We start from the raw sequence: 27,358 nt of genomic DNA, 5'->3' as shown, positions 1-27,358 counted from the left end.
GGCTATGTATGTAAAAAACAGAATTCCATTTGAGTCCATAGACGTATCAGCACTGAACGGATATTCAAATGTTGTGCAGGGGCAGTTGAATTTAGTGAAACTTAACTTCTAATTGTTGTTGATTATAGGGTTCTTAATTCATTTTATAGGAAGTACCAGAAATTAGTTATATGTGGTGACTTCAATATTAATTTTGTATATGATGGTGCAAGAAAAATGATGTTGGTAGATCTCCTAAATTCATATGATCTGATGTGGACTGTGTTTTTTCCAACAAGGGTGCAGGTGAACAGTAGCACAGCCATACACAGTATTTTTATTCATTCTTCATTACCAGATGGGCATTCTGTTAGTAAAAGTGTGAATGGCCTTTCAGACCATGCTGCACAAATTTTAACACTAAAAGGCTTTTGTACTCAAGCAAATGTCATATTTAATTACAAACTATGCAGGAACGTTAATCCAACAGCAATAGAGTGTCCTTTAAACCTTGTCAAGGAACAAGAGTGGCAGGATGTTTGTAGTGTCGATAACATAGATGATAAATATAATGCATTACTTAACACATTGCTCATGCTCTTTGAGAGTTGCTTTCCATTAGAACATTCTAAATGGGGTACTAGCAGTAAGAGGCAGCCCGGGTGGCTGACTAGTGGGGTAAGGATATCTTGTAGAACAAAGCGGGAATTATATCAAAATGTTAGAAGTAGTCACAATCAAGCTACAGTAGCCCATTACAAACAGTATTGTAAGGTGCTTAAAAATGTTATTAGGAAAGCAAAGAGTATGTCGTATGCAAATAGAATAGCTAATTCACAGGAAAAAATTAAAACCATATGGTCAGCTGTGAAGGAAGTGTCTGGTCAGCAGCACGAAGTTGACATTATAGTCAGTTCGCAGTAAGAATATTTCTGTTACTGATAAATCAGATATTTGTACAGTATTTAACGATCATTTTCTGAGCATTGCTGTTGACTTAAATAAAAATTTAGTGTCTACAGGGAATCATATAACTCTCTTGGCAAGTGCCTTTCCGAGATTGATGTCTGAAATACACCTCTGTGATACAGACAAGAGGGAGATTGAGTCAATAATTAAATCACTGAAGACTAAGGACTGTCATGGTTATGATGGAGTGCCTAGCAGAATATTAAAGTACTGTGCTGCACATGTTAGCCCTATATTTAGCCATATTTGTAATTTTTCCTTCTAATGGTCAGTTTCCTGAGCAATTAAAGTACTCAGTAGGAAGGCTGCTTTATAAAAAGGGATAATGTAGATAATTTTAGACCTATTTCTATGTCATCAGTGTCTGCAAAAGTTATTGAAAAGGCTGTGTATGTAAGGATAATTGATCATTTTATATCACACAATTTGCTATCAAATGTACAGTTTGGCTTTAGAAGTCGTTTAACAACTGAAAATGCTGTATTCTCTTTTTTCTGTGAGGTACTGGATGGGTTAAACAAAAGGTTTCGAATGCTTGGTATATTTTTTGATTTAACTAAGGCATTTGATTGTGTTGATCACAAAATATTGCTCCAGAAGTTGGACCTTTACGGAATACGGGAGTAGCTCACAATTGGTTCACTTCTTACTTTGGCAACAGGCAGCAAAGGGTCATTATTCGTAATGTTGATAACGGCTGTGATGTGGGGGTCCGAGTGGGTACTGTCAAGTGGGGGGTGCCCCAGGGATCAGAGTTGGGGCCACTCCTGTTCCTTACTTATATAAATGATATGCCTTCTAGTATTATGGGTAACTAAAATATTTCTGTTTGCTGATGACACTAGCTTGGTAGTAAAGGTTGTTGTGTGCAACATTGGCTCGGTTTCAAATAATGCAGTACATGACCTAAGTTCGTGGCTTGTAAAAAATAAACTAATGCTAAATCACAATAAGACTGTTTTTACAGTTTCTAACACACAATACAACTAAACCTGATGTTTTAATTTCACAGAACGCGCATATGATTAGTGAAACTGAACAGTTTAAATTTCTAGGTGTTCAGATAGATAGTAAGCTGTCGTGGAAAGCCGGCGTTCAAGATCCTGTTCAAAGATTTAATACTGCCATTTTTAGTATTCAAACAGTATCTGAAGTGAGTGATCGTTCAGCATGAAAATTAGTCTACTTTGCTTATTTTCATTCGTTTATCTCATATGGTATTATATTTTGCGGTAACTCTTCTTGGGGTAACTCTTCCCACTCTTAATGGATATTTTTGGCTCAGAAATGGGCAGTTTCGGCAATAAGTGGTGTAAGTTCACGAGCCCACACACACACACACACACACACACACACACACACACACATATACAGACACAAGCAGAAATATTTAAAGACATATTTGTCTTTAAATATGTCTGCTTGTGTCTGTATATGTGTGGATGGATGTGTGTGTGTGTGTGTGCGTGTGCGAGTGTTTACCCGTCCTTTTTTCCCCCTAAGGTAAGCCTTTCCGCTCCCGGGATTGGAATGACTCCTTACCCTCTCCCTTAAAACCCACATCCTTTCGTCTTTCCCTCTCCTTCCCTCTTTCCTGATGAGGCAACAGTTTGTTGCGAAAGCTTGAATTTTGTGTGTATGTTTGTGTTTGTTTGTGTGTCTGTTGACCTGCCAGCACTCTCATTTGGTAAGTCACATCATCTTTGTTTTTAGATATATTTTTCCTACGTGGAATGTTTCCCTCTATTATAACCATATCATTAATTTGAACCCAACAATTACGTTTGTTATTGTCGCTGTTGCATTTCGAAATCTTTCCTGTCGTCTTATTTTCTCTTTATTTTCTCTTTCTGTTTTTACCAGTAGTCTCACTTTGTATTCACCTTCCCCTTTTTACCGTAATACAATTTTATCCCACCTATATATACTCAATAATACGTAACCCACTTCCAAACCATAATAAAAAAAATTTTATTTTCCGCTTTCAACACTACCGCTGCTATAAAATCCACCGTTTCTAGTTCAATAACAGCTGCTTTAACGTATTAAACAACCATTTCGGCTAGTTCTAATAACTTTCACTTTATTTCCACTTCCGTTTTTCGCACATCACTGATCATTTTTAGCCGCTCCCCACAGGTTTTAACGTCATTATTTCTTCGTCAGACAATTGTTAGCCCCATTTTCGTAATCTTTCACCACACCACCACTCCTTTTAATACATTTACACGTTTTTTTCGAAATTTTCCCGAATTTCTCCGTCCTTTAACGTGTTTTAGCGGCAACACAACCACCTAACCTTCATGCACATCGCTGTCTACCAACCCAAGTTCACCACAGGATCAACTTAACCAACACTTTTTCGCCTTTTTTCATACCAGATCTCCAGTTACTTTCTAGTTCACCCTTATCTCTCCCCATATATTTTTATCTTTCACTTTCATTTCAACCTTTTGTCTTTAAATATGTCTGCTTGTGTCTGTATATGTGTGGATGGATACGTGTGTGAGCGAGTGTATACCCGTCCTTTTTTCCCCCTAAGGTAAGTCTTTCCGCTCCCGGGATTGGAATGACTCCTTACCCTCTCCCTTAAAACCCACATCCTTTCGTCTTTCCCTCTCCTTCCCTCTTTCCTGATGAGGCAACAGTTTGTTGCGAAAGCTTGAATTTTGTGTGTATGTTTGTGTTTGTTTGTTTGTGTGTCTGTCGACCTGCCAGCATTTTCATTTGGTAAGTCACATCATCTTTGTTTTTAGATATATTTTTCCTACGTGGAATGTTTCCCTCTATTATAATCATTCTCTATTCTGTTACACAAAACCATAATTTGTTTCCTAATTTACAGGTACAACAATGTACATTTTACTTGCTATAGCCCAAGGTAGACCACAAGAGTCTTATAAAGATAAATCAGAAATATAAAATTTTTGAATACTAAAGATAGGTGAGGGTTAATTTATCAGAATGACATGTCAGAGGAAGCATTAACTCACTCTTCATCACATCACTGAGATAGACCCTGTATTGTTTCATATGCAGCAATTTTTTTCCATGACCATATTTTTATGGAATGGCTAAAACTGAACAGGATAACTACAGAATGAGATTTTCACTCTGCAGCGGAGTGTGCGCTGATATGAAACTTCCTGGCAGATTAAAACTGTATGCCCGACCGAGACTCGAACTCGGGACCTTTGCCTTTCGCGGGCAAGTGCTCTACCAACTGAGCTACCGAAGCACGACTCACGCCCGGTACTCACAGCTTTACTTCTGCCAGTACCTGCCAATAGGATAACCACAACTGTTGCACAATCATTTAAGAAGTTCTTGTTACTTCTGTTAACTTGTTCTTATAACCTTCCAGCTCTTCCTACCCAAGTGCTTGCTAATTCCATACATTCGAATCAGTTTTCCAACAAGCACTTGACTTTTGCAGTCTATCTAAGTCTTGTTTTTCATATTTCCTTCCCCCTTTCCTCTTCTTTATTCTCATCTATACTTCAGTTTGTCTGCCCTTTTGCATCGTCATTTATTCTATAGCCTTTTCTGCTTTATGTTGTGATAAATTTCAATTTGCATCCTTTAACTTTTTTTTACTATACTTTCCAACTTACAAAGCTGATTTCCGTTAGACACTATTTGTCTTTGTAGCTGTATCAGCCTACAGTCTGCTCAGTGACCAGCCATATGTAATAATAGATATGAAGTCAATTCTATACAAGTCCAAAATTGTTACTCTTTAGTTTTCTCAAATGAAGTGGATAATGGTATTGTAGATCACCCAAAAATAACAAAATTATGGCTCTTACTGAATAATAACATAACACAATATTGTTACTTTCATTGTTAATATGTTAGTCAAATAATTATTTACTTAATTAATCAACTGACAATAGGTCACATACTTTTATTACATCATTTTTATTGTGGAACAATATTTTACAATGTACATGTAAAGAATAAGTAACACAGTTTGTGTCTGCATGTGGAGTTGTCTTTAAAGTAAAACTAACACTGTAACTGTAAGGAATACAGTTCCATTCTAGGACTTGAGAGGTCTTGTGCACAATAATACGGTCGTGTTTGACTGTGTTGTGTGAACAAGAAAGCAGGAGAAGAAAAGAACTATACTATTCACAGTTACTAAAAGTAAAGTTCACAAAACAAAAACATTTATGTACCAATGCCTCTACATTCAGCAGCTACAATGGAAAAATAAAGTGGAAATGATTACAATTCTCTGATCTTTATAGTTATGTCAAAACCTGGTTAAATGAGTTGAAGAATATCGATGTAATAAAAACCAATTGCATTTATGGACCCTGATGCATGGGCATCAACGTCTACCATAACTGTGAATGCTAATCACCTTTACTGATATCTGAACAGTACTCAGTTTCACCACATACGTAACAACAAGTAAATCATAAGAAAGAGATCTGCAAAAAAGGATTGGAGGAGGTTAATTCACAAGGAGGTTAAGTGACTTGTTCGTTTCGTCTTAGTACTCCAATAAGCACGCAGATGAAGAGCAAGATAAACCTGCATTAGTTCTATTCTCATAACACAAAATCATGGACTTTGCTCCCAGGTGTCACCTTATACAATTGTTGCTAGCACTGTTAGCCTAGTCACAATGTATATACCTTATCACCTATCATGATGTTTGTATGCCATTATTCACATATATTTACTTGCTGTTATTGTAGCAGACAAACAAAGGAAACCTCTGAAAAACTTTCATTTTCAATTTTTGCAATAATGGTCCCATAAATGTGTTCTGTAATAATACCTGTAATAATTCTATTTACAGTTTAGTCAGAATCACTGTTTTGGCACGCATGTGCTGTTTCAGTATTTCTCTTTTCAGCATTTAATTTTGCTATCAACTCTTTAGCAGGATTAAAAACACCATTTGTCTGTTTGTTGCAAATGAAACATCGTGTACTTTTCCTGTACTGTGTTAGGGCACATTTCTCACAAAAATAATGGTTACATTTTGTGACAATAGGATTCACAAATGATCCCCTGCAAATAAAGCACTTAAATGGGAGGTCTTCTGAATCAGAATCTACTTCATATTGATGAGGATCATCATCTGTTGCACCATATGTACCTTCCTGCATTTCACGTTCTAACTGCCAACCATACTTATAATCTGATCTGTCATGTAAGAACTTACAACTATCACCAAAACCACAGAATCCTGTTTCTTTATAATCTTTACAAATGTCTGGTTGGTAATCCCATCTTACAGTTGCCCTAAGGTTAGCAGGTGCTCTAATAGGACCTTTGCGAACCATTCCACTACTTGCGTTGCCCTGAGCAGTGTCCTTCTTTTCATAAAACTGAGTATAATTATTTAAACCTCGGTAAACCTTATCATCTTCCTTTCCTTTCAGTTCTTTATTAATACGAACTGCATTTTCAAAGATAGCTTGAGCATCTTTATCAACTTCAGTTTCTATTTCTAGAATTGCTGTTGCTCCCATGTCCTGTGGACCTTCTCGATCAGCATTTCGCTTTGAACGATAAGAAACTGTCAAAGCATCTCCTTCATCTGAACTATCGCTCTCTTCCTTACAGACATTTGTGGTTTTTTGTAAGCTTGTCTTTTGTATAAGGGGATTTTCTTTCCCTGTCCTTCTCTGCCTTTTGACAATCTCCACTTGTTCACTGCTATCAGAGGAATCTGAACTCTTTCTCCTGGCCCGCACTGCTTTCCTTTTGAAGTTTGTCTTTTTAAATACACATTCACTGGCATCAGCCATTTTTCAGTTACCTGAAACATAAAAACAGGTATAGTTTAATAACAAGTAATAACAGTAAGGGCAAAAAATAACACACATCACTGCAACAGTAAATACTGAGTGTCACAGGATATCTGTCCAATGAAAAGATGTAACTCATTTGGTCAAACACTGTTAATGGTAGCAATGGGAATTAATTGTGTGAGATGGAAAGGAGTCAAGTAGGAGGAGATGTGCTGAAAGTTGTATGTCTAATCCACAGATTGGAGAGCTTGGTATGACACACCAGAATTTCTATTTCCTACAGAACTTAAAATTAAACAAGTGCTAATAACTGGACTTATGGTAAGAAAGATATTAACACTGAGAAGTTACAACTTCACAAGCTATATGCTGGTATTTCATAAAGCATCAAGGCTTTTAAATGAACACTGAATTGAGCCCCCCCCCCCCCTCCTTCCACAATGTCCTACTAAAACCTGCACAGTCAGGAGCTTTCAAACTATTTATTTATTAAACATTGCATCAAAAGTTGTAGAAATGACATTTTTCAATATCAACAATATTATGAAAAGGATAGACAACTAATCACCATAAAAATGATACACTGAGCTGCAAGCAGGAACAATGAAAGGACATTAAGCTTTTGGCCAAAGCATTTTTCAGAAAGGAAAACCTACACTTTCACACAAGTAAGCACACCTCACTCATAGATGACTGTTAACTATGACTAGAATGCAACTGTGTTTCATCAAATGAGGCAGCAGTCCAGAGTGGGGTGTGGGATGGGTGGGGAGAAGAAAAGTCACTACTGTTTGGAGGAGTGTGCAAGGACTACATGGTGGCAGGACAAGGCTGCCAGGCACAGTGTTGAGATAGTGTAGGAGGAAGGTGGGAGTGCAGAAAAGGAGAGGAGAAGAGAAGGGGAAATGTCTGGTAGGTGCATTGGCAGAAGCAGTGCGCTATGAGGTTGAAGGGACACGAATTGGGAGGTGGTGATGTAACACACGGGGCAGAAATTTGTGTGGAGGTTTTGGGGCCATAGGTTACTAGTGGTTGACCCTGAGATGATTTCAGAAGTAGAGAATGTGTTGTAAGAATAATCCTCATCTGTAAAGGTCAGAAAAGTTGGTGGTGGAAGGGAAGATGCAGTTGGCCTGGATTGTGAAGCAATCATAGAAATCAAGCATGTTGCAAATGAGTGTAAGTTGTGCCACAGGATCTTCCATTTTGCTCCTGGCCACTGTCTGACAGTGGCCATTCATCCTGGTGGACAGCTGATGATAGTCATACCAATATAAAAAGCTGTAAAATGATTGCAGCAGAGCTGGTATATGACATGGATGCTTTCATAGGTGGCCTGGTCTCTTATGGTGTAGGATAAGCCCATGACAGAACTGGAATAAGAAGTCCCCGATGGGTGGTTTGGGCAGGTCTGGCACCTAGGTCTTCCACAGGGATATGATCCCTGTGGTAAGCAGTTGGGAGTGGCATAGGGATGGACTAGAATGTTTTGGAGGTTGGGTGAATGACTGAGAACACAACTTAAGGAGCGGTGGGAAGGATCTTGCCTAGAATGTTGCTCATTTCAGGGCATGATGATAGATAATCAAAGCCCTGACGAAGGATGTGGTAAAGAAGTTCCAGTCCCAGGTGGTACTGCGTGATGAAGGGGGCACTACTTTCTAGCAAGTTCTTGGGAATGGTGGGAGGATTGAGTGTGTTTGGGGATATGCAGCAATGGGAAATCTGTTTGTGGACTAGGTCTGAAGATAGTACCTGCCTGTGAAGGTCATTGTAGGATCAGCATACTGGGCAAGGGAGTTCTTGTCACTGCAGATACTGTCCCCAGGCTGTATGGGAGAGAGAATAGTTGTGGAAGGGATGGCAGCTGTTGACATGCAGGTACTGTTAGTGGTTAGTGGGTTTCATGTTGACAGAGGTGTGGATGGAGCCATCAGAGAGGTGGTGACCAATGTCCACGAAGGTGGCACACTGCGTTGAGGAGGACCAAGTGAAATGGATGGGAAAGAAGGTATTGAGGTTGTGAAGGAATGTGGGTAGGGTGTCTTGACCCTGAGTCCAGGTCATGAAGGTATCCTCAATGAACCTGAATCAGACCAGCAGTTTGGGTTTTTGGGAGTCCAGGAATGTTTCCTCTAGATGACCCACAAACAGTTTGGTATACAAGGGTTCCATGGGGCTGACCATGCTGTGCCACAGATTTGTTTGTATACTTCTCCTTTGAAGGAGAAGTAGTTGTGTGTTACGATAAAATCAGTAGGGTGTATGAGGAATGAGGTAGTGAGCTTGGAGGATTAAGGACAGTGGGAGAGGTAGTGTTCGATAACAGCAAGAACTTGGGCATGAGGGATTGTTGGTGTATAGGGAAGTGGTGTCTGTAATATGTGAATCTGCTGTACAACTCATTCTTTTTTGTGTAACAGTTTTGTTCAGAGACTATTTTCCAGTATCTGTTGCACACATGTTGTGGGTACTGGAAAATTTATGGGTAGAAAGGATATTGGAAAACTGTAGTAAAATACAAGCAACACAAATTCAGACTACAATTTTCCAACATCACTTTTTACCCAAAAATTTCCCTGTATCTGTGACATTTACTGGTCATGTAATAACAAAAAAAATCCCAAACTGTACAGCAGCTTTCAGTGTTGCACACTGTTATTTCTACAATGTATAAAAGCTCTGGAACTCAATCAACATTAACTATTTTCACATAAAAAATTTTTAACTCTGATACAGGAAATATAAAGTCTTCTCAAAATTCATACTGTATAAGAAATATGCTTAACCATGAAACTTAAAAAAATAGTATTAACCACTGTAGTCTAGGGGTAGCATTTTTGAGCAGTAATCAAAACATCCAGGGTTCGATCACACTCGCTGCTAAAATTTTTACTAAAAACCATAAGCAATGTTGTCCAAATACTTCTGGTATAAGAAGTCATCCTTTTTCATCCAATGGTTGTGTCAAAGAGTGGACAGTAGCTGACAGAGGTTCCGGGTACCTCCTTGTCCTTGGGTAGGAAACTACCCCCAAAAGGCAGGAGAATCAGCACTGATCAATGGCAATGGAAACCACTGCGTCAAAGAAGCCTAATGTGTATCCACACAAGATGAGGCCTGTAACTGAAAAAGTGTTATGAGAAACTCTGCATTGACGAAGGATTCCAGATCAGTCCCCTGCTCTGGGCTTAGGAAGGGACTGCCATGCAGGAGGATTCCAGGAGAAAAATACTCAATAACCAATGGAAGGGGAACATTTTGAGTCCGAATGTGAAATGTCAGAGGCTGAACAGGGCAGGGCAGATAGAAAATGTGAAAAGGGAAGTGCTAAGGTCCAGTCTAGCTAGTGGGGTTTAGTGAAGTGAAAAGGAAGGAAGATAAGGCTTCCTGGTCAGACAAATATAGGGTACTATCAACACGAGCACAAAATGGTGTAACATGAGTAACATTCCTCATTAACAGCGAGGTAGGACAGAGAGTGAGTCAGTGTGACCAGTTCAGTAATAAGATTACTCTCATCACAATAGGCAGCAAATCAACATCAACACAATAGTTCACATATACACACCAGCATCACAAGAAGAAGACCAAGAGAGAAAGTACTTGAGAAGATTGAATGTGTAATTCAGTGTCTAAATGGAGATGAAAATCTAAAAATCATAGGGGACTGTAACACTATAATCAGGGGAGGAATATAAGACACAGTTAAGGGAGAATATGAGCTTTGTGTTAAGAATGAGAGAGGAGAAACATTAACAAAGTACTGTAATTAAGTTCACTTGTTAATAATGAATACACACTTTATAAATCACATGGGGAGGAGGTTTACTTGGAAAAGCCCTGGAGACATGGGAAGATATCAGCTGAATTACATCATGGTCAGGCAGAGATTCCAAATTCAGATACTGGATTTAAGGTGTGCATAGGAGCAGGTACAGACTCAGATAAAAATTTAGTAATGATGCACAGTAGACTGATGCTTAAGAGAATCATCCAGAAGAATCAATGGAAAGAAGTGGGATACTGAAGTACAGAGGAATAATGAGGTGAGTTTGAAGTTCTCTAAAACTGTAGATAGTGTGACAATGAATGCCACAATAAGCAATTTAGTTAGGGAGGAATGAACACCTCTAAAAATAAATAAATAAATAAATAAATAAATAAATAAATGGCAGTCATAGAAGTAGGACTAGCAAACCAAGGAAGGAAGGCAACTGCAAAGAAACCTTTAGTAATGGCAGAAATACTTCAGTTGATTGACAGAAGAAGGAACAACAAAATGTTCAGGAAAAGACAGGGATATAGCATTATAAGTCACTTCAGAATCAAATAAACTGGAGGCCATGGCAAAAGGCTGCATGAAAAATGCAGGAAAAAGTGGGTTTCGGAATGACTGATTCAGCGTATTGACTGGTCAAAATAATGTTTGGTGAAATTAAAAGCAAAGACATCAACATCAAGACTGCATGAGGAATTCTGGTGTAAAACATGAAGGAGAGAGCAGATAACTGTACAGAGTACACTGAGGGGAGAGCTGTCTGATGAGGTGATAGAAGAAGAAATGGGAGTCAATATGGAAGACACAGAGTACCCAGTATTAAGACTCAGAGTTTAGCAGAGCTTCTGACTTGGGATCAATAAGGTGAAGGGCACAGACAACACTGCTTCAGAATTTCTAAACCGAATGTAGGAAGTGGTAACTAAACAACTAGGTTTGTAAAATCTATGGTTTCAGAGACATACCACCAGACTTTTGGAATATCACCAGCATAATCCTGAAAATATCTGTCCTTGCTAAGTGGGAGAACTATCACACAATCAACTTAACCTCTCATGCATCCAAGTTGCTTATAGGGATATGTTAGATGATGACCAATTTAGCTTTAGACAATATTAAGGCACCAGAGAGGCAGTTCTGACATTGTGCATGATAATGGAGACATGACTTAAGAACAAGTTAAATGTATTTATAAGATTGGTCGACTAGGAACAAGTGTTTGGCAATGTAAAATGATGCAAGCTGTTTGAAATTCTCAGGAAAATTGGTGTAATCTGTAGGAAAAGGAGGGTAACTTGCAATATTTACAAGAAACAATAAAAATGGAAGACAAAGAATGAAGTGTTCAGATTAAACGCAATGTAAGGCGGGTATGTAGTCTTTTTCTACTAATGTCCAATTTTTTACATCAAAGAAGCAATAACAGACAATATTTAAAGAATTTATCTTCAATGACAGTAAGAAACGCAGCAAGCCAATAATGCAGATTATATACAGAAACGTTAAAATGTATACATTTTCAAGAATGTACACTGTCCATCTGTGTGTGAACTTGAAACAACTTGTATAAAAATTAATCTTCTACAATGGACATGAGCTATGGTGTCAGTGGCCGGGAGTTCCCAGGCAGGAAGTTCGGCCCCCAAGTGCAAGTCTTATTGAGTGTGACACCACATTGGGCAACTTGTGCTTCGACAATGGGGAAGAAATGATGATGATGATGATGACAGCACAATACCCGGTCCCTGAGGGGAGAAAATCTCCCACCCAAGCCGCGAATCGAACCTGGGCCCCCGTGCGTGGTATTCCAACATGCTGACCATTCAACTAATGGGGTGGACTCTACCTACAATTAATTTTACTGATAAATGTTGAACATGAATACGCAAGTGCATCGAGTCTCAGTTTCAATGAACTGTTTTTACAGTTTCATATGTCTCAAGATAGAAACTCCTTATGATATCAAATGAATGTTATCCGTGAATGCTATTCATATTTGGAAGTTATTTACCTCCATTCATGTGACATATGGTCACCAAGCTGATCATGCTCTCAGAAATTCACCTGAAGTGCACACTTCGTCTAAGATAGTAAAACTCAAAACCTGCAACAGCTCATAAACTATCACATTTGCCCATCAATAAGTGTTGTGTGTAAACCCTCACGGTAAGGCAGAATGCCAAGGAAAAAAATTAAAATGGTCATGGAACACTGATTGCAGGAAAGTAAACATATATCGGATAAAGACAGGACCTACAGCACATTAGTACCAAATGCAAAGACTGTGAAGCAGCACAAAAGGATTACTCATGATTTAGTTAAGAAAAGAGGAGGTGAAGTTTAACATGGCACGCCCTTTCTTTTTACTGGTGAAATAAGTTATGTGGAATAGAGCAATCACAAAACATGGGTGCAATGGGTACCAAAATAATACATTATTGTGAAATTGGCTAACTGAAGCATTAGACAATGTTTGGCCAGTCCACAACTCAACTGCCAGCTTTCAACATAAGGTAGATCCAGCACTTCACCACTGATCAGCCTGTCACCACAACCTACACCCTAAAAACTAAGATAGACACAAAAGTAATATTGTCAGTGTTGTGTTATATTTCTGTTTGTGCACTTACAATGTCACAAAATTATTATGTCATGGGGCAATGTTGACACATGGTGTGTGGACCTGCCTAAATCTATTGGTCACCATGAAATGTAAGGACAGTAACGATCAATATGAAAATTTTAAATTTTCATGATCACAATGGAAAAAAAACACACATCAAACAAAACTTCCGCTTTTGTTGAGCTGAGACAGAACCTAAATTTTTTAAGCTGCACTACAGTATTTTCCCCCACATCAATTAAGCACCTATGACTGCTTTGATATGTGTTACATAGTGCCTCCACCCGCTAAATTGCATGCTCCATAGTTAAGTACATAAGATGCATCATAATGCCTGACTGAGATTTGGCTATAATATAATACTGCTTTTATATTCTTCTTCCAGCTTTTGTTGTTTATGGTGAAAAGCGTTAAACAAATGGATTGAACAAGGGCTTAGGGCTGAGCTGCAGGATGATCTGTTTCCACAACCTTCATTTTGTAAGTGCTTGTGCATTGGTTCCAACAAAATTATCAATTTCCAAAGTCAACCGCAACTTCGGCTTTGTGCATTGGTTCCAACAAAATTATCAATTTCCAAAGTCAACCGCAACTTCGGCTAGGTCATGATCTGCCAACACAACCATGGTTTTGAGGAGACAGCATCACACTCCAATATCTAATAAAAGTTATGAAGTGCATGCCCTTGCTTTTTTCACATTTTATGTGCAATGTATGTACATAACATTCTTCAAAATACTTGTCAGGGGCCAGTCCATTATACAATATACATTCTCTGAATTTACCTTGCAGTTTCAGATTTTATGATGAAAATTGCATTAAATATGGCAGAGTACATCTAAATATGGTCCAAATATTAACATTACAGTATGTTATAAGTCAATGTGCTAAACAGCCTACACTTACCATTCACATACATTGGCTTTGCCAACACACAACCAAATTATTACTTTCGACCCAATGTAGACCCTACAGTATGCTACAAATTTATCTGTCTCCACAATCAGATCAGATTAGATTAATGCTTGTTCCATAGTACATGAATAGGGCCTATGACACTTCATAATGATGTGGAACATTTCAGCTTAACAAAAGTTTGTTTACATCATAATTCAACTTCTTTTTTCTTTTACAAATAATTGTCTGATTACTAATTCATATCTAAAAATTCACGTATTGAGTAGAAGATCTCATTCACAAATTATTTTAATGTGTTTTTTAATTATGACTGGATATTTGTCACACTTTGGAAGTTATTTGGTATGTGACCAAAGTTTAATGTGCGAGAATAATTCACCCTTTTCTGTGCCAAAGTTAGACTTAACCCAGCATAGTACAGATCAGCCTTTCTCCTAGTGTTGTAGCTATGCACACTGCTATTGATTTTGGTTGGGGTTGGGTTATTCATAGCAAAATTCATTAGTGAAAATAGTATTCCGGCATACTACTTTAATGTTTGATTACTGCAATGAAGTGGAACATTTAATATACTGAAAATAGTACCAAAAATACTCTGGAATAGTATTCTGGGGGCCGTATGGGCCGCGTGGAGTGGCAATAGAATAGTTTCTTAAAATAGCTGATACTAGTTGTACTCCAAGGGAATCCGTCTTCATAATGATCAACTGATATATCAAAATGGTGCAATATTTATGTGTCCATAACATTTCATGTCTGTGCAGTAAATAAACGTGAACTGTTGTAGATTGCCTTTACGAATTATTTTCATTCCTTATTTCCTTACCAGTAAACTGAGCACCGTCTCACCTACTAAAACGTCCCTCGGTTCTGCGACTTCTCGTCTGCGATGGTCCAAGGAAATATGACAACAGCATAATACAATGTTGTTATGATATGTATCCTACAAACCATGAAATCAGCAGATAAAAACAAAACACTTAATTAATAGCCTTGCTGTGTTTATTTTCCTGTGGCCAAGACCAGGATCACCAACATACGGAAGCCGCTAAATTAAAATAAAATTGTACTTCGCAGACACAAAAGTGTACAGATTTTTAAGCGCAAACAATGAGTTCAGTGAAGAAGTTTAATGGTAGGAAAGTGTAAAAGGACGTTAATATTTGGGCGTTAATGACGGTAATGTCTCTGTAGTTAGAATTAAGTCCGAGCTTCAACTCGATGAAATCTAACTCGATACGACCACGAAAATCGGTTGAACGAAATTGGGCACGTCATAGAGGCGAGAACGGAAACAACGTGGGGTTTCGCACTCTAGGGCAGACGGTTATTTTGGAGTGTCAGTTATTTTTAACCGTTATAAAAAATTGTCAGTTATTTTTCACTACCGAATTCACACTGTCCATCACGTCACGGCACTTCAAGTCACGTGATCTCAACCTGCTTTGTGGCCTCAACCAAGGCCACCTAAAATACATTTATTGTAGGTGGTCTTGCCTCAACCATTCTTTTCGAAGGAATTGCGATCTTCGAAAGATGATTTTCAAATGCTTTTACGGGTGAAGTGCATATACCCAACGCGAAAGTCTACATTTGTACGAAAACGACATTTATTGGACTCAAATCAGGGGAGCCGGAACGATCCATCTCCTCCATGTTAATTTTAGCAAATAGAAGGAACATTTTTTCTAAAACCATTAAACTTATTTCTCTGAAATTTGGACTACATGTTCAGTGAATATTTATCTAAGTTATAATGCCATATTAAGAAATATTTATTGGTTTTTGTTTTACAATTTTTTTAAACAGATGCTTATTTTTTTCTCTGAAATTTTACACTTTTTCTCCTATAACTCTTGAATTATACAATTTTTTTTTACAATGTGTTATAAAAATGAAGGAAAAGAAGTAAACAATATTGTGTATAAATTTCATTGATATACCGTTAGCAGTTTTTGAGAAAATGTTCCTCAAAGATGAAAATTTTAAAGTTGTGGGAAATGGCTTCCAAAGTTTTTTAATACATTCCTGCCCCATATGATGGATTATCAGCATCCTCTTCTTTTTCCAGTGTTAGTTTCCTTTTCACTGGTCTCTTCTTCCCTTTTGCTGCATGTTGTAAGCTTTTGTCTCTTCTTCATGCACCTCTTAGTCTATCTTCATCTTTGTGGTAATGGTGTTGTGTCCTGGTTAGAAACCTAAACGTTTCAGCACATCACATTTGATAATGTTTCCTTCATTCTATGTTGCCACTGCATCATACGCTCCAAAATGCAATGTTTTTAACTGTACAAACACTCTTTTGTGAATCCTAATCCAAATTAAATTATTTACACTTTCATTTGGATTTTGTGTTTTCCCATGTAAACACTTTTCAAATAAACTTGGCTGTGATAAATCTCTGAATATGGGCGTAATTACATCAATTACAGCATTTGGCAAACTGTTTTTTTATGGGCATATTCCTTTCCTGATTGGTACTTACACCATGAGTCGTCACCTGTGGGGCACATTGCATGTTGTGGGTGCTCATTTGTTGATGCAGTATGGAAAAGTAATGTCCATAATGCTCTCCTCATATGCTCAATGTTTCTTGTAACTTTGCCTAATTGCACACCCATAATACTTCTGCAATCTATCAATTGCTTCATCTGTCAATCTTCCTCCTCCTCTAAGGGTATTACCATCTCTAAGCTTCTAGGATCCTAATGTCTGCTTTAATTTGCACAAGTGAGCCCCCTTGCGCTTCTGCACATGACCAGTGCACTCCTGTTTTTTAATGTGAATTTCATTGCCATAAGGTTTGAGTTCCTCTACTGCTTTATATCCCTTAAAATCACCATCTCCAAGATAGATAGTGTATCATTCATTATACCACTCCTGCGATCTGGAAAAAATTGCTTTCATTCCGTCTACTTCCATCACTCCACTCGTGCCGTGATAATTTGCTTCATAGCTTTCACTATGTTCGTCCTTGGTATAACCCTTACATCTACAATGTTTTGAGAGTATAGCAACATCAGTTACTTTGCAACTGTTTCCACTCGTAGCTGTCACAACTTCATTTAGAGATTTATGACCTCTACAATGCCATGATCCATCTAAAGCAACAGTTAAATCTCTACAATTCCCATTATCTGTCACAGCTTCTTCAACTGCTTTCTTCATTGTTGCTTGAGCAATATCTTCAGCAGAAGATCTCACCAATCCATTATAAAATCCAAACTTGGTTGGTGGTTTTGGCAAGTTCATAATTCCACATAACATTGTTCCTGCAGCACCACCATTGCCAATGCAGCGCAAGCCATACACTAGCCTAACAATTATATCATACACCTTCTTTCCACTATTACAAATAAGAGGAATACTGTTAGAATTAGAAAACGAAACTTCTGCAGCATATTTGTTAGACTTCAATAACATTTCATATGCCAAACCAATGTGTGAAGTTATTTTCAATCCTACTCCTCTTTCTTTGTAAACTTGGCATAATACACCATGTTTCAAAATATTAGAGAGCAAGGAAATGTTAATTAATTCATTCACATCATTACTGTCACTTACATAGTTTTCAAATTTTCCATTGCTGTCGCAAAGTTTCTTGCTGGAAGAAGTTCTATCACATTCATTTGGACTAGTCAGTGAAGCAGTCTGAGCAGCATCTCCCTTCGAAACAACAAAAGATTTCTTCTTCCACTGATTGTGTCTTTTCGTAAACACTCGATCGCTGAAACAGGGAATATTGATATCCACAAACAGATCACGTAAAACAGGTACGAGAAAAATTCGTCAAATACGCAAAATTGAACAGCTAAACAACACAAAGCAAACTCCACAAGTCAACACACACGGTGTAGCGTTTATGTTTACCGATATGAACAGTCACTTATCACAAAGATAAATGGTCATATGAATAAAACGGAGAATATAATTTATCCAGAATGAGATTTTAACTCTGCAGCAGGGTGTGCACTGATATGAAATTTTCAGGCAGTTTAAAACTGTGTGCCGGACCAAGACTCGAAATCAGGACCTTTGCCTTTCGCAGGTAAGTGCTCTACCAACTGAGCTACCCAAGCACGACTCACGCCCCATCCTCACAGCTTTACTTCTGCCAGTACCTCATCTCCTACCTTACAAACTTTACAGAAGTTACAGGAGTGATAATAGCCTGTTTTGTTTTGCACAACATAGCAAAACATATAGAGGACGAGGATTTTGAGGCATCTACTGATGATGACAACCATCCTCCAGTATTGGGAGAAGAGGAAGCAGCAAACGTACGTGTACATGGAACAAATAGAAGATGGGAAATTGTTAATGTAATACGTCAACTGTAGTGTATGGGAGTCTGCCAAAACATTGCATAATTAAACCGGATTTGTGTATTTTTTGTAATGACAATAATTTTTCCTGATGACAATAAAAACTGCGCTCTGATGTTACATAATAAAATGCAGTTTAGTGTTTTTCTTCATACTCTGTCATCGACTTTACTTTCAACAAAAATTGTTTAACATGTAACAATTCAAACTGGAACAAAACTTTCAGATACTGCAGTAAATATCTTTGGACACAACAGGTTAACTTAAATTGCTGGCACCTTAATGTCATTTTTGTACTGTAACTTCAGCAGATTGATGGCCACAAGTTTTTGTTTTACTCTCCAAAAAATTGTTTCAAGGATATGGTGAAGGTATTTGCCAGGTTCTACAGTAAATAAGTGCACAACTGTCTAACCTGCACCATTTAAAATAGAAACAAGTTACTCTTTTCCCTTTACTTTCCCAAAAAATTGTTTCAAGGATGTGGTGAAGGTATTTGCCAGGTGCTACGGTAAATAAGCGCACAAACTGTCTAATTGCAACATTTAAAATAGGAACAAGTTACTCTTTTTGCGTTACTTTACCAAAAATTGTTTCAAGGATGTGGTGAACCTATTTGTCTGACACAACAATGAATAAGTGCATACACTTTTTAACATTTCAAGTTGAATTATGTTACTCTTATTGTTTCATTGAAAAGAAATTTGCACTGAATAATTTTTGTAAGAGGATATGGATTTGGTTAATGAGGAATGTAAATGAATATGTATTTATTAATAAAAATCGGTGCTGTAATACATTACACAATTTGTTTATCTTTATCTGCACACATCAATTTCTGGTGCTTTCTTTTCAGTATATCTAGCTGGTATAATAGCACCAGCCTTTGCAACTCTGAATTGGACAAGCTAACTGTTTCATTAGTTTCCATGCTCAATCTCCACTGTTTAGACACTCTCTCATGCCCCAAAATAGGTGATTGAGCAGGTATGACGACTTCGGGGCCCATCAGATCTGTATTGTCTGGTGCGACAATTTGCGGTAGCTGCAAAATTGATCCTGGTTCATAGAATGTGCAGTCTGTATAAGTTACCTCCGAACTCCCTGGGGAAGAGATGATAGAGGCGGAACCACCTTCTGCACAAGCTCCTAATAAAAATAAAAATAAAAATAAAAAACAAGTAATAGTAGTGTGTGTCATGATTCAGTTTCTAGTTAGTATATATACAGCAAACAGGTTTACACAGAAATGTGGTAAGGGTTTGTCCAATTTCATGCCTAGTACACTGTGATACTTTTACAGAAAAGTGGCCAAATATTAGATGAATTTTACCAAACATTGTTTCATTTTCACACGTTAAAAATAAGTATTTTTCTGATTCACAATTTCAAATCATTAAGCACATAATAAAAACAAACGGAAAGTATGGGACATACCAGGAACTCTGTGGATAGTTGGGTTGCAGTCATCTCCGTCCAAAACCTTCAAAAATATATGTTCCCAATTTTTCAGGGAAATCTTAATGTTTCCAGTATTATTTATACCCGTCTTGGCCTTGATGCATGATTTCATATTGTGCAGTTCCTCCATAATCTGCCTGTCTGTCATTTATTTCCCAAAACTAACCCTGTAACTGTGTTTTATTTCCTTAATACTATCTGCCTTCTTTCTTCTTGCAAGCAGAGCTTGCGTTTTGCTGATGACTGCTTGATAATCTTTCATAATGTTCACGAAGGCTAATTCTGAATCTTCCGTTTTGGCACAGAAATAATGTGAGAAAAACTTTCGCTATCACAAAACACACGCAAAGGAAACAAACTGAGAACCAAAGATGTTGGATTTTTATCTCTTTGCTGAGAACTTACTCAATGGGTTGTATGAATAAAAACGAGAACATTCTCCAGAGTTGATACTCAGAGCAAAAGAACATTCTCAAAGAAAGTTCTCAGTTTCGTATGAATAAAAACTAGGAAGCATAATCTCTGACCCTGGAGTACTTTCTTTCTACCTCCCCTCCTTACTGAGTAAGTTCACTGCAAAGAGATTAAAATCCAACACCTTTGGTTCTCAGTTTGTTTCGTTTGCGTGTGTTTTGTGTTAGCGGAAGTTTTCTCAAGTTATTTCTGTGCCGAAATGGAAGACTCAGAATTAGCCTTTGTCAACATTATTAAAGATTACCCCGCAATCATCAGTAAATCACAAACTCCGGCGGCAAGAAGAGAGAAAGGGGATTGTATTAAAGAAATACAACACCGTTATATGGTTAATTTCGGGAAAGAAATAACGGACGGGCAGATAATGAAGAAACTGCACAAAATGAAATCCCGTATCAAGGCGAAAACGGATGTTAATAAGATGGGAAACATTAAGATTTCCCTGAAAAATTGGGAGCAGATATTTTTAAAGTTTTTGGACGGAGATGACTGCAACCCAACTATCCACAGAGTTCCTGGTAAGTCCCATACTTTCCAATTTTTTAATTACGAGCGTAATCCTTTGAAATTGTGATTCAGACAAATACTTATTTTTAACATGTGAAAATGAAACAATGTTTGGTAAATTTCGTCTACTATACCACCACTTTTCAGTAAAAGTATCACAGTGTACTATGCATGAAATTGGACGAACCTCTCCCACATTTCTGCGTAAACCTGTTTGGTATATTTACTAACTAGAAACTGAATCCTGACACACTACTATTACTTTTTTTTCTAATTTTCATTAGGAGCTTGTGCAGTAGGTGGGGGTTCCATCTCTGTCATCACTTCACCAAGGAATTCGGAGGTAGCTGACACAGACTGCATGTATGAACAAGAGTCAATTTTGCAGCTACCACTAACTGTTCCAGCCGACCATATGGATCTCGTGGGCCCCGAAGTCGTCATACCTTCACAATCACCTGCTTCGGGGCATGAGAGTGTTCATAAACGTCGGAGATTAAGCATGGAAACAGATGAGACACGTAATTTGTCTACTCCAGAGCTGCAAAGGCTGGTGCTATTGCATCAATTGGACATACTCAAACGAAAGCAGCAGAAATTGATGCGCGAAGAAGATAAACAATAAAACATATTGTGTAGTGTCTTATTTACATAACGAATTTTATTAATAAAAACATCTTTTTAAAGTGAATGTTCATTTTCATTCCTCATTTACCAAACTCCATATTCTCTTACTAAAATTATTCAGTACAAATGTCTTTTCAATGAAACAATAAGAGTAATATAATCCAATCTGAAATGTTAAAAAAGTGTATGCACTTATATTGTTGTGTCTGGCCAGTATCTTCACCACATCATTGAAACAATTTCTGGTAAAGTAAAGCAAAAAGAGTAAGTTGTTTCTATTTTAAATGCTGCAGGTAAGACAGTTGTGCTCTTATTTACTGTATCACCTGGCAAATATCTTCACCACTAATTTTTCGTACAGTAAAGCAAAAACGGTAACTTGTTTGTATTTTAAATGCTGCAGGTTAGACAGTTGTGGACTTTATTTACTGTAGCAGCTGGCAAATATCTTCACCACATCCTTGAAACAATTTCTGGTAAAGTAAAGCAAAAAGAGTAATTTGTTTGTATTTTAAATGCTGCAGGTTAGACAGTTCTGCACTTATTTACTGTAGCACCTGGCAAATATCTTCACCACATCCTTGAAACAATTTCTGGTAAAGTAAAGCAAAAAGAGTAATTTGTTTGTATTTTAAATGCTGCAGGTTAGACAGTTGTGCAATTATTCACTGTAGCACGTGGCAAATATCTTCACCACATCCTTGGAACAATTTTGGTAAAGTAAAATAAAAACTTGTGCCATCAATTTGCTGAAGTTACAGTACAGAAATTACATTAAGGTTCCAGCAGTTCATGTTAACCTGTTGTGTCCAAAGCTATTTACAGTAGTATCTCTGTTCCAGTTTGAATAGTTACATGTTAAACAATTTTTGTTGAAAGTAAAATCGATGATAGAGAATGAAAAAAAAACAACACTAAACAGCATTTTATTATGTAACATAGGAGTAATGTGCTTTATTTTCATGAGGGAATAATTACTGTAATTACAAAAAATATCAAATTGGGTTTAATTATTCAATGTTTGGGCAGACACCCATACATTACAGTTGTCGTATTACATTTACAATTTCCTGTCTTCTATTTGTTCCACATACACGTACGTTTGCTGCTTCCTCTTCTCCCAGTACTGGAAGATTGTTGTCGTCATCACTAGGTGCCTCAAAATCCTCATCCCCTACATATTTTGCTACGTTGTGCAAAACAAAACAGGCTACTATCACACTGGGGATTTTTGTTTGGGCAAGCCTTATTTTATTTTGCAGAATTGGGAAACGCTTTTCACCTGTCCAAAGCACCGTTCGATTATCACCCTTTCCTTAGAGTGAAGTCTGTTGTATGCCCTCTCATCAGGTGTTTCTGGATTTTGAAATGGTGTCATTAACCACGGTGCAATGTCATATCCTTCGTCTCCTAAAATTAGGGCGTTGCACTGGTTCTCACGCAATATACGATAGACATCGGAGTTTCTCCATATCCTAGCGTCATGTACAGACCCTGGCCATGAAGCATCAACACTCGCAAACATTTCACTGTTGTCACACGTCGCCTGCACGTTTATAGATGGAAAGCCCTTTCGATTGACGTATTCGTCTCCATGTGAAGAAGGTTTCATTATAGATATGTGAGTGCAGTCTAGGGCCCCTACCGCACATGGAAACTTGTATCTCGATTGTCATTTAACTTTCGCTGTTTCTAGTTCGTTAATATTTCTCGGAAATCTGATCCACAAGGTGCTTTCCTGTTGACCTGTTGCAGAACATACGAAAATGTTAGTGATACTGTAGTCTGGTGTACACCCAAATCTTCTCCTACACCTATCTGAAAGCCAGGATCCGCTAAATAGTGCAAAAATATTTTCATTTTGTATTCATTGGAAAGGGCGCCTCCTCTTCTTTCGTGATTTTCCAGAAGAAAGTGATTCGTCAGCCAACTAATGTTTTGACTGTTAAATCTATACAAACTTCTACAGTTCCTTTCTTCTGTGTTCCTGCGTACTACGTATATCTTTTTTTGCCTTTCAAGAAACATAAATTCCGCCATTTTCGCTAAAAACACTCGGTAACGCTTAATCACAACACAACACTACTCACTCAGCTCGAAGTATGCTATGGAGCTCACTCACAAAAACAGAGAATGTTCTCCGCTTGTGAGAAACTTCTTTGGCTTTAATCATATGAAATCGGAGAATATACTTTGCTTTGAGCAACTTCCCCCACCCTTCAACCCACACTGAGAACATACTCGGGTGAAGTATATTCTCAGACTCGCTTTACTCATGCCAACCAGAGAACTTTCTCCGAACATCTGAGTGTAAAGTATATTCTCTGTTTTATTCATACGACTCAATAAGGAGGGGAAGCAGAGAGAAAGTACTCCCGGGACAGGGATTATGCTTCCTAGTTTTTATTCATACGAACCTGAGAACATTCTCTGAGAATGTGCTTTTGTTCTGAGTATCAACTCTGGAGAATGTTCTCGTTTTTATTCATATGACCCAAAGCCATACAACATTGGAAAACAAAACACTGTCTAATTCCGCAAAGATACCCTGCTTGCAGCCAGCAAGTGGCACCATCAGAGGTGACACACCAAGTCGCTACAACCGTTTATGCAGTGCGTCAGCTTTGCAGCGATAAAAAACGCACTTAGAATTCATTTAGAAGGGTGAAACTTGATTTCTTTTATTCAGAAAATCCAAATAATTTTATAAAGAAAAATAACACAAAAAACGTTAATTTTGTCATTTTCATCGTTTCAGCTCCCCTTAATGGAGTACCATTTTACACTGGATAAAATGACTTCAGAAATCAGCGAATGTATTACTTCAATAGATTCAATCCTCTTTTTATAATTATGTAGTAATATGTATTTCAAACACATTTTAACAAAAGAAAAAGAGCAGCAAACTGCTTACTATCTAAACAAATAAATATCATTTAACTTAAAATGGGCATCTTATTATTTATTAATATACACTGGATATATATTAATCTACCACATACAATAATCAAGAAAGCTAAATATACCAGGTATGCCTACCAACACTTAAATTGCTAACCCCATACAAAAACTTCGAAATCGCTGGACATCTGATCCAAATCGTATTATTTTCCTGGGCAAATACATTCTGTAGAGGCGTTGCAGTGCTGGCGTGCACCTCCTACCGACCAGTAGATATAAACTACACACGAGAGTTATGGGAATTTGTGAAAACACATTATAGAGACGTTCATGTTCAAATGTAGTACTAGTTTGTAGTAAGGAAATTAAGTCCGTTTTAATACAGCTCAATGAGTAGAAGGTAAATGATATATAAATTATTCAGTTGTCGCGGTGTATACGATCGCCGATTGTTGGCGGTTTCTCATTGTCTCAATAAAGAAGTAAAGAAAATACAGGGTGTTCCGAAACGAGCTTTACAACTTTGATCGTAGATATTTCAGATACGTGTTAAAAGGTGAAGGTTCATTTATATATACATAAATTTACAGGGCAGCATCTGATATTAAATTTTAAAAACCAACCAAAAATTGATATGATAACCGAAAAGTCCGAAAGAGAATGTAAATAAAATAACTCAAACCCAGAAACTGAGTGTAAAATTCATATAACGGCTGCAACCGAGTGAAGAAACAGACTGCACGAAAAACCAATCGACTGACCAATCGATTGTTAAAAACAGTCGGCTGTCCTTCCAACTCTTCCATGTGCTGTCAGTGAACACTTGTTTTTCGAGTACGATTATTGATATTACTGAAGTGTGTAACTGAGTAGTGTGACTGAATCATGAATCGTGAAGCGTCAATTTTTTCTGAAATAACAATGTATTAGAGATTGGAGTGAGTGATTAAGGGGACCACACTGTAGTTCAGGTCGAAAAAAATCGATTTTCGGTTTTCATCATATTTCGATAGATTAAGGTTTTATGTAAGCCCTATGAAAAGGATTTTGCTTACAATTTGTTTTTCAAGCATTGAAAGAGCATTTTCCTATCATGTGTGTTTATGTGCCACGCCTATTTTTCTGTCACCGACTTTTATGCATATATTTTAGATCTTTATATCCCCCAAATTGCACGTTAGGGATTTTTATTTTACTCCCGAGTGCGTTGGTTATCCTTGGAATACAGTGGCTGGTATTCTTTTTTTTCTGCTGTTTGTAAACAACACACTTTCAAATACGTGGTTAGTTTCGTTCAAGTGTGATAGCGAGTAGTTGTTATACTTACATTTGCACTGCTTGTTTAAATGTGTTTTGTTGTGTTTATTGAAGATGACGACACGTAAAAGCATTTTCAAGAAACGACAATTTAGAGGAAACAAATTTAGAAAGATTTCTGTACAAGAGGTTACGTCGCCTGGCAACGATGTTTCTAATCGTAGTTCTTCAACAAGTGCATCATCAAAGAAGCTCTCACCATTTCAAGAGAGTTACAACGATTTTACTGTAAGTCACAAGAGGTGCAGTAAGATTATAATAAATTTGAGAATATTATCACATGTTATTTCTAAATTTGTACAGTGTAGACAGTGTGGTGAGTCACAGAGCGTGAAAATTTGTCAGAGTGCTACTGGGAGAAAAGACCTAGCAATTGCTTTGGGTTTAATTTGCCCTAAATGTTCAGCTGTGATTTCATTTATGAGTTCAAAACCAGATGCAAGTGGCCCTTATGAAATCAATACTAGATTAGTATATGCCTTACGATCTATTGGCAAGGGCATGGCTGCAGGGAGAACATTTTGTTCAGTGATGAACTTACATCGACCACCAAATAAATTTGTGAAACTGACTCCAATGTTAGAGAAACCAGTATGTGAGGACAGTGAGTAAAGCATGAAACTGGCTTGCTATGGAAGCAGTGAAAGGAAATGAGGGATGTTTGGGTACTGCAGTTGCACTTGGTGGAACTTGGCAGAAAAGAGGACATACTTCTCTGAATGGAGTAGTGACTGCCACGAGTGTAGACACCGGTAAAGTGTTAGATGTGGAGATAATGTCTAAATATTGCAAATGTTGTGAAGTCAATGAACATAAAGAACACAACTGTGTGGCTAATTTTAGAGGAACAAGTGGTGGTATGGAAGTTCATGGAATACAACAAACATTTCATCACTTTGTAGAAACAAGAGGCATATGGTACACCAAATATTTGGGTGATGGTGACAGTAAGGAATAGAACAAAGTGGTGAACTCTAAGCCATATGGAGATGCCATTATTAACAAAATAGAATGTGTAGGCCATGATCAAAAACGTTTGGGAACAAGGCTGAGAAAACTAACTGTCGATATGAGAGGAAAAAATTAGAAGATGGAAAATCGTTGACTGGACAGAGTCGGTTAACTAAAACTGAAATAGAAAACTTGCAGGTATACTATGGACAGGCAATTTAGGAGAAAAAGGGAAAATCTGGAGGCAATGAAGAGAGATGTTTGGTCCATATTCTTCCATAAGTCCTCTTCCGATGATAAACCATGTCATAGATTGTGTCCATCAAGAGAAAATTCGTGGTGCAAATACAATAGAGCTCAGGCAACTGGAGAATCTTATTCTCATCAGCATTCTCTTCCTTCTGCTGTTATTACAGCAATTAAACCTATTTTCAGAGACTTGGCTCATCCTGACCTTATAGGGAAATGTCTGCATGGGCAGACACAGATCCCAAATGAAGGTTTCAACACTATAATTTGAAACTGCCTTCCTAAAACTGTATTTGTAGGCATGCATACAACAAAACTAGGAGTTCATGATGCTGTTATTCCATTCAATTGTGGTAATATTGGAAAGTGTTGGGTACTGAAGAAGCTGGGAATTAATCCTGGTAAAAATATGATCACTGGGCTGCAGTATAGCGATAAAATAAGGAAAGCCGATGCAGACACGTCTGCATCTAATATGGCCAAGAAAATAAGACAAACACCC

General features: G+C 37.6%; 1 protein-coding gene and 1 non-coding gene across 3 annotated transcripts; both read right to left on the bottom strand.

Annotated features, from left to right (window-relative positions):
* Window positions 1-4,112: 4,112 nt before the first annotated feature.
* Trnas-cga (transfer RNA serine (anticodon CGA)) lies at window positions 4,113-4,187 on the bottom strand. The gene has a single exon. It is a non-coding gene; the product is annotated as a tRNA-Ser (tRNA).
* Window positions 4,188-4,841: 654 nt separating this feature from the next.
* LOC126467776 (E3 ubiquitin-protein ligase RNF113A) lies at window positions 4,842-15,409 on the bottom strand. 2 transcript variants are annotated; one of them, XM_050096493.1, is made up of 2 exons: window positions 14,894-15,409; window positions 4,842-6,730 (listed from the first exon to the last, which is right to left on the bottom strand). In XM_050096493.1, the coding sequence occupies exon 2, from the start codon at window positions 6,717-6,719 to the stop codon at window positions 5,763-5,765; it is 957 nt and encodes a 318-aa protein (XP_049952450.1). In that variant the 5' UTR covers window positions 6,720-6,730; window positions 14,894-15,409; the 3' UTR covers window positions 4,842-5,762. The 2 variants fall into 2 exon arrangements, with proteins under 2 accessions (XP_049952450.1, XP_049952449.1); XM_050096492.1 differs by having other exon boundaries at window positions 14,871-15,403.
* Window positions 15,410-27,358: the final 11,949 nt, after the last annotated feature.

Source organism: Schistocerca serialis, chromosome 1 (assembly GCF_023864345.2).
Source record: "Schistocerca serialis cubense isolate TAMUIC-IGC-003099 chromosome 1, iqSchSeri2.2, whole genome shotgun sequence".
Lineage (NCBI taxonomy): Eukaryota > Metazoa > Arthropoda > Insecta > Orthoptera > Acrididae > Schistocerca > Schistocerca serialis.
Note: the sequence above shows the minus strand (reverse complement) of the source record. Positions and strands in the feature narration are given on the sequence as shown.